This window comes from Haplochromis burtoni, unplaced genomic scaffold (assembly GCF_018398535.1).
Source record: "Haplochromis burtoni strain Fernald_Lab_line unplaced genomic scaffold, NCSU_Asbu1 Contig_74, whole genome shotgun sequence".
Taxonomy (NCBI): Eukaryota; Metazoa; Chordata; class Actinopteri; order Cichliformes; family Cichlidae; genus Haplochromis; species Haplochromis burtoni.
The window spans coordinates 449,393-465,861 of NW_024582435.1; the positions used below are offsets into that span (position 1 = coordinate 449,393).

The 16,469-nt window shown below is 41.5% G+C and overlaps 1 protein-coding gene across 1 annotated transcript in view; it reads right to left on the reverse strand.

Moving 5' to 3' along the window:
* pth2ra (parathyroid hormone 2 receptor a) overlaps positions 1-15,232 on the reverse strand; it is a 73,280-nt gene extending 58,048 nt beyond the window's left edge. The window contains exons 1-2 of the mRNA XM_005925944.3: positions 14,664-15,232; positions 3,660-3,765 (exon numbers count right to left, since the gene is read on the reverse strand). Coding sequence (XP_005926006.1) covers positions 3,660-3,765; positions 14,664-14,750 — 193 coding nt within the window. The 5' untranslated portion in view covers positions 14,751-15,232. The remainder of the gene's footprint in view (positions 1-3,659; positions 3,766-14,663) is intronic.
* Positions 15,233-16,469: the final 1,237 nt, after the last annotated feature.

Genomic DNA, 16,469 nt, shown 5'->3' on the forward strand with positions numbered 1-16,469 from the left:
ACCTTGAAGCAGAAAACCACACCGGGGCCGCTCCTGACAGCTAAGAACAGGAAACGGGTTATAATTTGGTGTCGCCACAACAAGACAATAAAAGATTGGAAAACTGTCTCGATTTCTGCTGCGATATTCAGATTCAGGATTTAATTTAAAAACAAACAAGTGTGGCTCCATCCCAGGTCACCGGCTCAGGCTGGTGGTGAAACGATGTGGCGAATGTTTATTTGGACCCACTGTTTGAATCCCACAGCCTACCTGAGCGTTGTTGCTGAGCAGGTCCGTCCATTTACATCCACAGCGTTTCCATCACCTGATGGCTGGGTAACGCTCCGTGTCACAAAGATGAAATCATCTCAAACTGGTTTATGAAACATGAAAATTAGCTCTCCCCAGTAGGTCTCAGAGCTTTTATTATTGATCTCCTTTTTAGTTTTCAGAGCAGAGATTACTGCTGTGCCTTTAATCTCCTAAGACCCGAATTCTTTCATGGTGTGCACTTTTAATTTCTCTTTGTCATTTGGGCTGATTGGGACCTGATGAATGTTTTTACCTGATTTTTGTTTGAGAAAAATGAGATCCACATATGAGGACATTCGTTTTAAATTTCAATAGAACAGTGGCAGTATAATGTCCTCATAAGTGGATGTCAGGCCATTGTAGAGCAAAATTTAGTATTTTGGTCTAGACAACCTAAAATGTGATGTCCACATATGTGGATGCCAGGTCCTAGGAGGTTAAAACAGCAGTTTTAAAGGCCCAATACCACAAAGGGTTGTTCGATATAACGATATAAAAACATCTATCGTTTCATTTTACGCAATCGTTTGTTTTGTGGTGTCGCAAAATAAAATGTTTACGGCAATATTTTTTCATTATTTTGATGGTCGCTGTAGTGGCTATATTAATTTCTTAAAGTTCTCTCTTTCTCTTATATTTAATATAACCACACTACAGACGGACAAGCGTTTGTTTTTATGCGTTGTCGTTAGCAACAACGACGGTAAAACCACCGCGTGTCCGCTTGTTCCACATAAACCTTTCACAATAAAGCTCAAGATCCTGTTGAGACTTTTCAAAATAAACTGAATGACGTGAAAGATGCAGAGTGTTTACGGATGAGAAGCAAAAAAGAGCCGTCGGGTGCTAAAAAATAAACCTTAGACTCAAACGTTAGAACAGGCTTCTCCCCGCAGCACGCCGTGTAATAAATACTCACAAAGAAAACGGCGGCCGTTACAACTTATGTCTAAAAATGTATCGTTTCATGCATCGGTTAAAACACTCGACTCCAGGTACACCAGGGGTCTCGAACTCCAGGCCTCGAGGGCCGGTGTCCTGCAGATTTTAGATCTCACCGTAGGTCAACACACCTGATTCAAATGATTAGTTCATTACCAGGACTCTGGAGAACTTCAAGACATGTTGAGGAGGTAATTTAGCCATTTAAATCAGCTGTGTTGGATCAAGGACACATCTAAAACCTGCAGGACACCGGCCCTCGAGGCCTGGAGTTCGAGACCCTTGAGGTACACGACGCCCAGCTGGAAACACTTCACGCAAGTCGAGCTGCCCGAGATTCACAGAATTTACAGAAAATGTTACATTTTTGTGATTTATATCGTTATCAACGGTAGATGTCTTAATATCGGGATATGATTTTGGTCATATCGCACAGCCCTATTGTATAATTTCAATTACAGTGACTGAGCCTGGATTCAACTCAAACTATTCACTCTTGCTTTCTTTTTTAATGACATCTAATTACTGCCTCAGCAGGCAAGTTTTTCCAAACACCCTTTCAACAGGAAACACAATCTGTGACTTGTTTATTTAGCGAGTAGCCAAAAAAACAGATTCACTGACCATCCTTCATTAAAAGCCACTTACACGTTTAATTGCTATTTAGATCTGAAAGGAAATAGATGGAACAACAGTTTCTGAATGTGTTAGAAGGCCAAAGGTTTAATGGCAGCTCCTGACATCACAGGGAGGCGTGAGACTAAATCATTTAGATATGGGGATAATGGTGCATATTATAAATGACATCAATTAAAGCCCAAAGGGAAGAATTTGACACAAAGCCAGATGTGGGAATCAACCGGGACATCAGAAAGTCTGCTGATGTTTCTGTTAGAGCCTAAATCACACTGGCTGAAATAACATTACAGCAGGCAGGCATTAATCTAACACCTTTCAGATCTGCCTCATCTGCATTGAAAACTATATTTTCACTCATATCTCAAGATGTCACATAATACGGGTGATGTGAGCTATAAAAGCAAAACTATGTGAAAGTTGATTTGGGATGTTGAAGAGCTCTGTGTGCGTGCACCTCAACACAATCTGAGACTGTTTGCCCTCTGATTTTCATTCTGGATCAAAAGAGTGAAGACGAGCCTGAAATACTGAAAAGGGCTCCCTACACAGCAGCTTTACTTCCTGTGTATGTCTTGTGACGTGCAATATTAAAAGACACAGTCATACTCTTCTGTTTCACTAAAAGCTCTGTGGAACAGAAATAGTCTGAGACCAGTGCTAAACATCTGGGACAATAAATCAATGTCAGCCCACAGGACCTATAGGACAGACTCAGGGCACACTCACAGCTGACGTTGGTGACATAACAAAAAGAAAAGAGTTCTTTCAAAAAACTATTTAAAATCAGCAGCTTAATATTTTATGTATTCTGGAAGACAAGACCAACTGTCCATCAGTGATTATGCACCTGCCACCTGGAAAATAAAGAGGTAAAAAAGCACAAAAACATCCAGAGAGAGAAATGTACACCCTGCAGTCTGCCCAGGTCTGGTGCTGAAGGCTGAGGGGTAAGCTGCGCCCACTTCTGATAGAGCATGCTGGCTCATTTGCTGCTGCAGCTCTGATTTCAAATTGATTCCAAACATGTGGTGTTTTAATTGAAATTACTCATTAAAGAGCACAGAAATGTTAGCCTCTATTATTCTGTTAAATACTTGCATAATCACTGGTTATGAAAGCTGAACAGACGAGAGTTTCAAGTTGAAAACAAAAGATTATATAAATAATTGGTTTATATATAATATACTGTAAAGGAAAAATAAAAAACAAAACTGTCTTTAGTTCAAATGTCCTTGAAACATCCTTTTGATTTTATTGATTTAATTTCTTATCAGCTCTGCAAAGTTGAATTAAATGCAAACAGATCTTACAACAGATTATCACATATGTAGCACAAATGTTATGTTATTGGCTGTTTGAGCACATCCCCTGTTACCCAACCGGGTTACAGAAGCCAGAGGGTGTGCTTTAAATCCTGGGTTTAGGTTGTAAGAATCACTTTTAGATACTCGTCAATTTTTTGCTTGCAAAAGTGGAAGCTCCATATACAAATACAACTCCCTCCTTTCTGCTCTCTGAGCACTGCGCATCCTTAATTGAGATAAGGAGTGCAGAAGAGTTTGTGGTCACATCAAATATTGATTTCCTTTTGTTTTAATTTTCCCTGTTTACTGACAGTTGGGAAAAGATGTTTAATCAAAAGTATTGATTCCATTATTTTTGGAATCGTCCTAATTTTTCCCCCATCATACAATTTAAAGTGTTGATGCTTCAGCTAAGCTCAAATGTGCAGAGTTGTGTGTTGTTTTGCAGCGACTGTGTGTATCTGCGTGTATGGTTTGTACCTGTGGTTCCTGGTTCAGTGTTGGAGAGATTCTGGTAGCACTGCATTTTGATTTCATACAGGATGTACATCTGCTCCTGTGCAGAGAGCGGCCCATCAAACCCCATCTGTAGAGCACAGCAAACACGATCAGATCTTTGACCCTGTGCATACATGACTGTAAGTCACCATTTCCTGAAATTTGAACAACACTGGGAACATCTTCCTGCGTGCTGTGGGCCAGACCTGCTCTGCCCCAGGTCTTTGATTTTAATCTTGAACTGAGCATATATAAAAAACTATGTGAATTTTAAAATTAGAAACTCTTTGATGCATGTAAAGCGACTTCTTTATAGGTATTATACAGGGTGGGCCATTTATATGGATACACCGTAATAACATGGGAATGGTTGGTGATATTAAAGTCCTGTTTGTGCCACATTAGTATATGTGAGGGGCAAACTCCTCAAGATGGGCGGTGACCATGGTGGCCATTTAGAAGTCAGCCATCTTGGATACAACTTTTGTTTTTTCAATAGGAAGAGGGCCATGTGACACATCAGACTTATTGGTAATGTCACAAGAAAAATAATGGTGTGCTTGGTTTCAACGTAACTTTGTTCTTTCACGAGTTATTTACAAGTTTCTCTTTGTTCACAGCCATTGACATGTTGAAGAGGTTAACACGTGAGGAGCGAAATTGTGTTGATATCTGGTGAACGCAGTAACTGGGTCATTGCAGCAGATTTCAATGCCAGACCCCCTACGAGACCACCCATCTCCCATGCTACAGTTAGCAAACTGCTTGCTAAGTTTCGTGAAACTGGTTCAGTGTTGGATTTGCCAAAATGTGGACGCAAGAAAACTGTCACTAATGAAGAAACATCAGTGGCTGTCCTAGCTTCATTCAGCAAGAGCCCACAGCGTACCACTCGCCGCATGTCACTGGAGAGTGGCATTAGTCCAACATCCCTTCGGCGGATATTAGCTACTCACAAATGGCACCCTTACAAACTCCAGCTACTGCAGCATCTCAACGAGGATGACCCAGATCGCACACAGAATTTGCAGAATGGGCAAAACAAAAATTGGAACAGGACCCTCAGTTCACGCAGAAGATTTTGTTCAGTGATGAGGCAAACTTTTATGTGAATGGTGAAGTTAACAAACAAAACCACCGCTATTGGTCTGACACTAACCCACATTGGATGGATCCTCCAAGACTGTTGGAACAACAAAAGTGATGGTTTGGTGTGGTATATGGGGTACAACGATAGTGGGTCCATTCTTCATCAATGGAAACCTCAAGGCCACTGGATATTTGAAATTGCTACATGATGATGTGTTTCCCTCTTTATGCACTGAAGCTGGCACGTTCCCTGAGTTTATCCAGCAAGATGGTGCACCACCACATTATGGGTGCCAGGTCCGAGCATTCCTAGATGAACAGTTTCCTGGAAAGTGGATTGGTCGTCGTGGGCCAGTTGAATGGCCCCCAAGGTCTCCCTATCTGACCCCGTTAGACTTTTATCTTTGGGGTCATCTGAAGGCAATTGTCTATGGTGTGAAGATACGAGATGTGCAGCACCTGAAACTACAGATACTGGATGCCTGTGCTGGCATTTCTCCTGCGGTGTTGCTATCAGTGTGTGAAGAGTGGGAGAAGAGGGTTGCATTGACAATCCAACACAATGGGCAGCACATTGAACACATTTTATAAGTGGTCAGAAACTTGTAAATAACTCATGAAAGAATAAAGTTACGTTGAAACCAAGCACACCATTGTTTTTCTTGTGACATTACCAATAAGCTTGATGTGTCACATGACCCTCTTCCTATTGAAAAAAACAAAAGTTGGATCCAAGATGGCCGACTTCTAAATGGCCACCATGGTCACCACCCATCTTGAGGAGTTTGCCCCTCACATATACTAATGTAAATAAGCGTTTTTTAAATTTGTTTGTTAGGTTTTTGTTGTTGTTGTTGTTGTTCTCCATGAAAATAAGTGAGTGGCTCCAAATACTTGTTAGAGCATTCATTGTTTTTACTGCTGTTTAGCTGAAGTTCAGAATTATTCTATAAACAAAGTCAGAACTACGACAGCCTTTCCAAGAGTATTTTAATTTCCTTTTCTAAATAAAAATGAATGTGAGACTGAGAATATCCAATATTCTCAGTCTCATGTTTTCCCCTGGTTTATATGGTTTTGTTTGACTAGAGATCCAGTCAAAGGCAACAAACAGTTTAACATGCAAGAACTGCAGTTATTGCTATTTAGCCAGCTGTAACCATTTAACTTCAATATTTAATTTTAAACAATTATGTTAATTTTGAGAAATTATAAGTATTCTGCTACTGTAGATTTCTACTTATCTGCTTTGGCGATAAACCTTTTGGCTTTCCCGTCATCTGCATTGCGTCACCAATATTTTAACCAGATCTTTAAATCTCCGGTCAAGGAAGAAGGCGGCTGCTACATTTACCAAGTGAAGCTCTAGCATAATGGGCCACATGTTCTAACTTGGGAATCCTGCATAAAATAATGGGCAGATTAGTCTATAGAGCTTGAAAAGAAAAGAGTCTGGACTACTTTAAGTTTCCTTGAAGACGTTTCACCTCTCATCCAAGAAGCTTCTTTAGTTCTAAGAGCCCCAGATTTTAAACCCTATGGGAGTGTCTCCCAAGAGGGTCATGGACCCCCTATTGGTCCTCTGCCTAATCCCACGAGCCAATGTGTGAAAACGGGAGTAGGTCACAATCAGCCATTGTGAAGCCTAGAGCCCCACCCTATCATGTGATTTGCTGAGGTCAAATGGCCCAGGATGCGAGTGGGCATTAAGGCGTCTGGGAAGGATCTCAGATTATGGCTTTCAGGCCATCCAGCTCTTGATGTTCTTAATTAATAGTTAATGAATAACTAATAGTTTTAAACCACATCGATTTTATGGCAATAAAAATAAATTATATTTTCATTATTATTAAGTTAAAGAAAATTATGAGTAAACCAAACTTTAATTTTAACTAAACAATCAGAAAGAGACGTGGTGGGAGAATAGCAGTGGGTTTGGAAGATAAACAGAAATGAGTGTTATATCACCTGAAAATATTGCAGAGAGGTAGAAGATAAATATTGAAGAGCAAAGCCCCCGGGACAGAGCCTCGAGGCACACCACAATAATCTGAATTATACTGATACATATGTATATTTATTTGCACAAACTGAACAGCCGGAGAGGTACGAGAAAACCATGCGAGTGACTGTTTATGCCATTAGAGACTAATCTATAGCGGACGGTGTGGTGGGAGAATGTATCAAAAGCTGCAATAAGATCAATGAGATGAGATCCAACCTTGCAAAGCTAGTGTGGGGAGAATTTTGGGTGACATCTCTTCTCATGGAGAGTCCTCGATTCAATTTTTGCCTCACTTTCATCAATCAATGCAGAATTTAAAGCAGATTTTTTGTGGTGCATAAATTCTTGGAGACGAGCAATAATATAGATTCACTCTTCAGCTACTCACACGTTGCCAAAGGTTTAGGCCTTGCATATTTATACATTTAACACTTGGCATGAATGAAAATGAAAAATATATAAAGAATGTGCTGGTGAGATTATTACACTTATGACTTATGAAAAGATGATTCGCCCAAAAACTTAAATCGCCCTTTCTCAACACTGCTTTTCCTAATTTATTTAAATGATTTCTTTCTGTAGAAGTGAAAATGACTGAGATAACAAATGTATTAGAGTTTTTTAATGTAAAACATTTGCATTCCTTTTTCTTTTGCTCTCTCTTTCTGCCACAGCCTTTTTCTTTATGCAAGTCCAACATGCTTTCCATTTTGAGGCTGATACAGAAAATATACATGTGACCTGGTAAGATTGTGGCCACGATTCTTCCCCGAACGTGACCAGGATTGTTATTCAGACATCATACTCACATGTCAAACTGCCATCAGATTTGCATAACTGGGTGCATGTCTGGAAGTCGATCCAGTCGAGACTGTTTTGTTATAGTTTGGACCAAAGTGAAGAAGTGACCAAAGAGAGAGAGCTCTCTCTGAAGTGATGCTTCTGACATGACTAAAACGGGCATATCACTCACACATATTTCCTAAAAGCTTCTTTTAAAACCCCGACATCAGTTTTGATTGACTTCTTATACGAGTCTGAGCAAAAAGAAAAACTGATTTTTGCCTTTATTTACTTTTATATTAACAGTATGCTTGCTTTATTCCTCAAAACGTAAGAAAAGGTCCAGAATCAGTGGATTCCAGTCATTCTCTCAGTGACTTTCAATCTTTTTTTGTTTGTTTCTTCTTTTCACATTGATTTCCATATACTTCACTTCCAGTTAATGTCTCATTTCTACGGAGCCCCGCAGGCGACATGGGAGAAAAAAAATTAAGACGGACTTTTGCGAGATCTCACAAAACTAACTCGGGATCTCGCGAAACTTTTGCGAGATCTCGCAAAAGTTTTAGCCGCAATCTTCGGATGCCGGCTCGAAGCCAACTGGGAGGTCGAGGCACGATGTGCCGGGAAAGCGGTGCTCCTCCCGGCTTTAGTAGGTCTCGACCTCCCGTTAGCTTCGAGCTAACGGGAGGTCGAAGGCCGAAGAATGCGGCTAAAACTTTTGCGAGATCTCGCAAAAGTCCATCTTAATTTTTTTCTCCCATGTCCCCTGCAGGCTCCGTACATTTCCACTCTCATAATTTGCTTCACTTCTTACAGAAATCTAAGACCTCTCAGATGTACTCCTCAAACTTTTAACATCCTTTTATGTGATTATTCCAGTTTTCCAAACCCAAGCCTGACAGTCACTGAAAATCTGAAAAAAAGACGTCATTACAGCTTTAAGCCATCTCACAGCCTCTCCAGGAAAATAACAGTGTGGTTATTGTACCATGTCAAGCTTACAAACCCATGTACGATCATATATCTAACAGACCATTAAGCAGAAGAATCAAACACAGTTAATATTCTTTGCAGATCATGTTTAAGATGTCTGTGTTTCAGATTTGAAGCCTTAACATTTCCCAGTAGAGTTAATTATAGTTAACATACTTTCAGAAATATGTTAAAGCTCCATCTGGAGTGTGGTAGGAAACTTGGACTTACTCTTAATTTATGCATGCATAAATTAAAGATACTGGAGGAGCCAACGGATCGACTCTCAGAATCGTTATAATGTTGAGCTAACACAAAGCATTTGGTAGAAGCTTAAGAAGGATTCCCACCATGTTTGTTTACTAAATTTTAACAACTTGTACATTAAGCACAAATTGGGGCAGGTTAAAAATTATTACCTAGAATATTTAAAACCTGAACAACAGTCTTGACTTTGCAGCCATTGTTCCCAGACCGTTATTGTAAATCAAATCAAAAACCTCTGGAGTTCTTTGCTGTAACTGGTCATCTAAAGCATCTGGAGCATCTGGAGCCTACATAATTGATCACGTAATTGATCATTTGCATTTATATTTGTCTACTGGTGCAACTAAAACTGAGCCAATCATGTTGAACTATATCCAGCAACAGTTACTTTTACTTAAAGGCTGGAAAAGGAAGAAATTACAAGCAGCTACATGGGGAGGTCAATACAGCAAGTATTGCAATATTTTGTGCGCCAATATTGTATCGATACAGGAACATGAAATATTCAAATTTAATTAAAAAAACTGAAATACTTGAACCATGAATACCATGAACAAGAGAGCTCATGTTGCCTGATAGGAGGCAACCGAAGCAGGTCTCTCGTATAAATAACACATTAAGTCATAATGGGATTACTTTTATCAAGGTAAATTTATATAAATAAAGGTTGAATTAAAAAACATTCTGTAGGTTTGGACTGAATGCAGTCCCTCTAAGAGAGGTTGGTGAAGGTTTGCAAATAATTGCTATCTAATTTATAAATCCAGAAAGATTCGGTCTGAGTCTTTCTCAATGAGCACAACTGGAGGGGATTCAACACAGCTGGCTGCCAGTCAAACAGGAAGGTTGCTGTAGACAGAAACATGTGATTTACAATGATTTATCTCAGTTAACTGCTGTATTTTCAGAAAAATATTGCATTTAATTGCTAACTTGATCCCATTCAGATGCAGAAAGACTCCAACTTACAGCAGCATTTGTGGCATTTTCACCACATTTTTTCATTTTGCAGCAAAAAAAATAACTGTAGAGACAAAACTTACAGATTTTACTGGATAAAACAGATACTGAAAAAGTTTAACTTTGAGTTCATAATTTGGTGATAAGTCACACTATATATATATATATATATATATATACCAGCTGCTAGTTAACGAGAGACACCCGGAATGGCTAACCGAAGGTCGGACGGTCCTGATCCCCAAGGACCCCAAGAAGGGACCGGTCCCCTCCAACTACCGACCAATAACCTGCCTCAGTACTACATGGAAGCTCCTGTCAGGCATCATATCGGCTAAGATGAACAGGCACATGGGTCAATACATGAGTGGGACACAGAAAGGAATTGGCAAGAATACCAGAGGCGCAAAACACCAGCTACTGGTAGACAGAACAGTCAGCCGAGACTGCAAGACCAGACTGACCAACCTGTGCACTGCCTGGATTGATTACAAGAAGGCCTATGACTCAATGCCCCACAGCTGGATACTGGAATGCCTAGAATTGTACAAGATCAATGGGACCCTAAGAGCCTTCATCAGGAACTCAATGGGGATGTGGCGTACAACACTAGAGGCCAACTCCAAGCCCATAGCACAAGTCACCATCAAGTGCGGGATCTACCAAGGAGATGCTCTGTCCCCACTGCTGTTCTGCATAGGCCTGAACCCCCTCAGTGAGATCATTAACAAGACTGGCTACGGATACCGACTACGGAACGGAGCAGTTGTCAGCCACCTCCTGTACATGGATGACATCAAGCTGTATGCCAAGAGTGAACGAGACATCGATTCACTGATCCACACTACCAGGCTATACAGCAATGACATTGGAATGTCGTTCGGACTGGAGAAGTGTAGTCGGATGGTAACAAAGAGAGGGAAGGTAGTCAGAACTGAGGGGATTGAACTACCAGAAGGCAACATTGCAGACATAGAGGACAGTTACAAGTACCTGGGGATCCCCAGGCGAATGGGAACCATGAAGAGGCCGCTAGAAAAGCTGCAACCACCAAGTACCTGCAGAGGGTCAGGCAAGTCCTGAGGAGTCAGCTGAATGGTAAGAACAAGATCCGGGCCATCAACACGTACGCCCTGCCCGTGATCAGGTACCCTGCTGGGGTAATAGGCTGGCCAAAGGAGGAGATAGAAGCCACTGACATAAAGACAAGAAAGCTCCTTACCATGCATGGAGGGTTTCACCCCAAGTCCAGCACCCTGAGGCTGTACGCTAAGCGGAAGGAAGGGGGCCGGGGACTGGTGAGTGTCAGCACCACAGTCCAGGATGAGACAACGAACATCCAAGAATACATTGGGAAGATGGCCCCAACTGACCGAGTGCTCAGTGAATACCTCAGGCAGCAGAAACCCAAGAAAGAGGAGGGAGACGAGGAACCATCATGGAAGGACAGGCCCCTGCACGGTATGTACCACCGGCAGATAGAGGAGGTGGCTGATATCCAGAAATCCTACCAGTGGCTGGACAAAGCTGGACTGAAAGACAGCACAGAGGCACTAATCATGGCAGCACAAGAACAAGCTCTGAGACAAGATCCATAGAGGCTGGGGTCTATCACACCAGGCAAGACCCCAGGTGCAGGCTGTGTAAAGATGCCCCAGAGACAATCCAGCACATAACAGCAGGGTGCAAGATGCTAGCAGGCAAGGCATACATGGAACGCCATAACCAAGTGGCCGGCATAGTGTACAGGAACATCTGTGCCGAGTATAACCTGGAAGTCCCGAGGTCAAAATGGGAGATGCCCCCAAGGGTGGTGGAGAATGACCGAGCTAAGATCCTGTGGGACTTCCAGATACAGACGGACAAAATGGTGGTGGCTAACCAACCGGACATAGTGGTGGTAGACAAACAGAAGAAGACGGCCGTAGTGATCGATGTAGCGGTTCCGAATGACAGCAATATCAGGAAGAAGGAACACGAGAAGCTGGAGAAATACCAAGGGCTCAGAGAAGAGCTCGAGAGGATGTGGAGGGTGAAGGTAACGGTGGTCCCCGTGGTAATCGGAGCACTAGGTGCGGTGACTCCCAAGCTAGGCGAGTGGCTCCAGCAGATCCCGGGAATAACATCGGAGATCTCTGTCCAGAAGAGCGCAGTCCTGGGAACAGCTAAGATACTGCGCAGGACCCTCAAGCTCCCAGGCCTCTGGTAGAGGACCCGAGCTTGAAGGATAAACCGCCAGCAGGGGCGTGCTGGGTGTTTGTTTTTTATATTATTTTTTATTGCAACACTCGGCATATCGTAAAATTATTAGCTGTTAGCTGTTTTGCTGTTGCACATGCTGTCCACCAGAGGGCACACCTATTTTGAACCACAAAATGATAAGGAAATGTGTAAATGTGTGTTACATCTGTTAGAAAGGGAAAAAGTGTTTTTAACATCAGCAGATATCAGTATCTTATGTCATCAGACTCTACGGTCAGGGTGGGTGTTTAGCTTTCCCTCCTGGGTGCGGCCCTCCACGGCTGTCGCAGTTTCTAATGCAGCACCCTGGGGAAAATTAATTGTCTGCTCTGCCGGATATAAACAGCGCTACAAATAAAGCTTGAGTCATAGGTGTAGATAATCCCAGTATGAATGAATAACTGGTTGAAACTCTTCTAGCAGCAATAACCTCAAAAAAAGCACTTCCTGTTGTAGCAGCTTATACCTTCAAAACCTTTTAGAGCCATTTTGGACCATAATTGCTTCAACAGAGCTCAGGTGGGGATTTTTGACGTCATTTCACAGTATCTCTACATCTATTCTATTTCTTGTACAAGCAGCTCTCCTGATACTTAAAGCCCTTACCCAACCCTTCTTTTTTCACCTTGGAGAATAATATGTCCTGTGTTACAGTTGAATCATCATAACTGGGCCCCAGCTTGGTCAAAGGTAGCCACAGTACTAAATCAGATCCCATTTATAGACAGATTTTCTAAATAGAAGTTGTCTGTGTCCCACACCTGAAGGCTTGTTCCATTAATTGGACTCCAGATTTACACCTTCCTGAGCCAAACAACCCAGCCGAAGCCCAGCCATCTCACTGAGGGTGGTTAGCTGGTACACAGCAGATGTTTGACTTTCAGTCTTGGGATAAATAATTATAGTGCCAGGCATCAGAATCAGTTCATTAAGTACATTTAAACCCCTGAAACTTCCTTCGAGGATCCTTTGTTGGATGCAGAAAGAAGCTCTCTTCTTTATTACATTCCCTAAAACTTCCCAGCACGTCAGTGTGTTATTTTTAAAACTAAGGTAAACTGAAGCTGCTGTTTAATATGTGCACGCTTTATTTGATGTTGCAAATCAGGCTGACGTGTTCATCACTGACTCAGAGTTCAGCCAGTGAGCCTTGGTGGGCTTTACCTAATCTGACTCCAGACTCTGAATTAATCCCCACAATTTGTCCAACAATACAAACGTTGAACCCACTGATGAAACAGTTGAAGTAAAGGTTAATCTGTGGGATTAAGAGTGAAAGGTGTTATCTTCACACATCTTTGTCTTAGCCAGCTAAATATCTCTCTTCATGGAAAAAATGCATGTAAACCTGATGGCAGACATGGATGAAATTAAAGCAGCTGTACAGGAAGAAGATTGCACTTCACTCTCAAACTGAAGCAAAGACTTGAGTCTGATTAGCAGGCAACAGGCTTTACCTGGAAAATGTATTTTTAAAAAACAAATTTTTTAAAATACAATACTGACAAATTATAGGAGGAGTAGCATCTGTCAGTGAAGCAAAAACCAAACAATCCCAACTTTCAATGATTCGTATTTCAACATTTGAATCTACCATATGGCCGGCACTATTCATTATTCCATTATTGCTATTTGATATTCATATTATGAAATGATGCCTTGGCATCAGAAATGTTATTTTCTGGTTTTTATGTACACTCAGATCCTTCATCATCACAGAGGATCCAGTGCTGAAGCCGCTGTCCGTGGTGCTGTTAATGCAGGAACGCTCTCATGCCCTCAACATGCTGCAGCTTATGCTTCACTATAACCAACTGGGACTCATCAGTGACTAATAGTACATCAAGTCTGGTGATTCGTGTGTCAATTTTTTAGTCAGCCCAGCTTCGAGTTACATGCAAAATACTATATTCACATACATCATCTTATTTAAAACAACAACAACAACAATTTAAGACAAATAATCTAAACTCCAACATACTGCTCTTGTTCCTAGGAAGCATTCAGTTTGGTTTTGCTTCATTACTTAAAAAAGTGAGGCTTAACAAACCCATCACAATGTGATCTGAAAGGCAGCTGATATGGGCCAGCTGATGGTTATTTTAGAACACAAAACTTATCAAATGTGGAACAAACTGCTCCTGGCAAGTTAAGCTCATAACAATGCATCGTCTCTATCTGCTGTGCTGATATTGATATTGATTTTATGATGAAATGTGGAGTGTGCGTGCGTGCGTGCGTGTGTGGTCGCAAAAATCTACAGCACAAAATAACAAAATAAATGACTTATACACTTATACTGTTATAGATAGATAGATAGATAGATAGATAGATAGATAGATAGATAGATAGATAGATAGATAGATAGATAGATAGATAGATAGATAGATAGATAGATAGATAGATAGATAGATATAAAAACAGAAAAATGCGCACATGCACTATACTTGCATACATGGCTGGTGTTCTTTAGATTGCCTGCTGTGTCTGCACACAGGGGAAATGATGCATGGTGCTGGTCTAACATTATATAATGACAGTTTATATTCTCATGTTTCTGTTGAGCTTCTTTGGGCTCAATGGGGGAAACAATTGCTCAAAAATATGACTTCAGCAGCACAAACATGCCGCGTGCTGTGGCGCGTGCCTAGCATAACGTTTCTTACCTGTGCGTCAACCACAAGCCAACACAGGAAAAAGTTTGGGACTAATATCCATAAGAGAAAATTCATAGTTCGTCGATCTGCCTTCATCCCCGGCAGTGTGAAGAGAACACCAGGTTAAATAGTTAATTGTAAATCCTGCTTTCTTTCTTCACACCGGAGTATTTCGGGAAAGTTTAACCCAAGTTGTGGTCAAAACCTGAGCCGTCCGCGCAGTGGAAACGACAGCGGTAGTGGACAAAATCCCACGTTTCCCCACTCGGGAAATCCTCTCATGCACCCATGAATGTTTCCAAAAAGGACTCAGAAATCACCACGGAGTCATCCCGGGCATAATCCTGGAGGAGCGGTGCAGACACCCGAGATTCCCGTTAAGTCTGTGATGTGACGCTCAAGCACAGCACGCAGCGCCCGACGTGTGAGCCGGGGGGGGAGAGGTGGGGTTCATGTACAAGTGGTGTCATTCTGAAACATCCTCTGTCGTAAACACGCACAGCAAGGAGATGTTTTCCTTCTCCTCGCGCACTGATTCTGTGCCCTGGGTAGGAGCAGTGCCGCTGATTGCTTACAAGGGCGTGGGTTTGGTGTCAACACTGGAGGGCATTCATTAGGCGGGCAAACTTGAGATCCTTCCCCAGGAAACCCCGAGCATTAAACAGGGAATGCTCTGCGTCACTTTGTGCCAGATTTTGGTGAAAAAGCTTAAATTCTGTAAAAATGCAGAAATATGGAAAACTGTTCTAATTCAATATAACTTACTGCTATCATACAAAATCATCGTAACGCGTTTTTGGCTCGTTATTTATATTACAGATGCGCGCGCACACCAAATCCAAAAAATGTGTAAAATGTAAATAAAACATTTGCAAATATTATATCCACATTTTATTCACATTAGAACACAAAAAACAATACCAATATTGGAAGAAGAAATTTTACTGTTTCGTGAAAAATATGAGTTCAATTTCAGTTTCACGCCAGCATTACATCTCAAGCAATGTAATGCTGGCTCCAGGAAAGGCTGGAAAATAAAGTGTTGCTAGAAAGAAGCGGCTAGGTTAATCGGCAGCTACTAAATTATGAAAGAATTTCAAAATAATGTTCACGGTGTAAAAATGTTAATAATGTGTGTAATATCAGAAAATCTGGAGAAATCTCTGTGCAAAGCCACGACTGATGAATCTTACATCAGCCTGAACCTTGACCTTAAAAAACCACATTTTCTCAGTTTAAATTTGATGTGTTTTTCATTTTCCACTGTGAAAATCATTCTTTAAATTATTTACATTTTACACATCATGCCAACTTTTTTGGAATTAGTACTAGACTGACCCCCTATGATAACTGCAGGGGTTCGGTGTGACAGGCCTTGTGTGTTCAACATAAATCATGACTGTGGGGAGGAAACAAACTAAAAATTTAATTGTATTGTTTTGCATTTATAATTAGATTGCATCATATTTTAGAGCAGAGCTACAAATTAAAAATGCCCAAGGCGAAGCGGTCAAAGTCTGGCTGTACTTCACAGCAAAAGATGCAAACTCAGCAGCAACAAGTGCTTTAAGCTGATACTGTGATACTGTCAAAGGAGGTAACACCTCGAATCTGATGAAACACCTGGCGACGCATAGCGTTTTTTTAAAAGCCGAGAAATGCACCGTATTTGATAGCTTGCTGCAAGACCTCACACCGAGCACATCTACTGCGGGTGTGGTGCCTGTTATCGGACCCGGAGTTAGCAACATCCCCCAAGAACCCGAAGAGGAGAGTCCTGGCCCCTAGCCCTGCCAGTGTAGCAGAAATGATGAG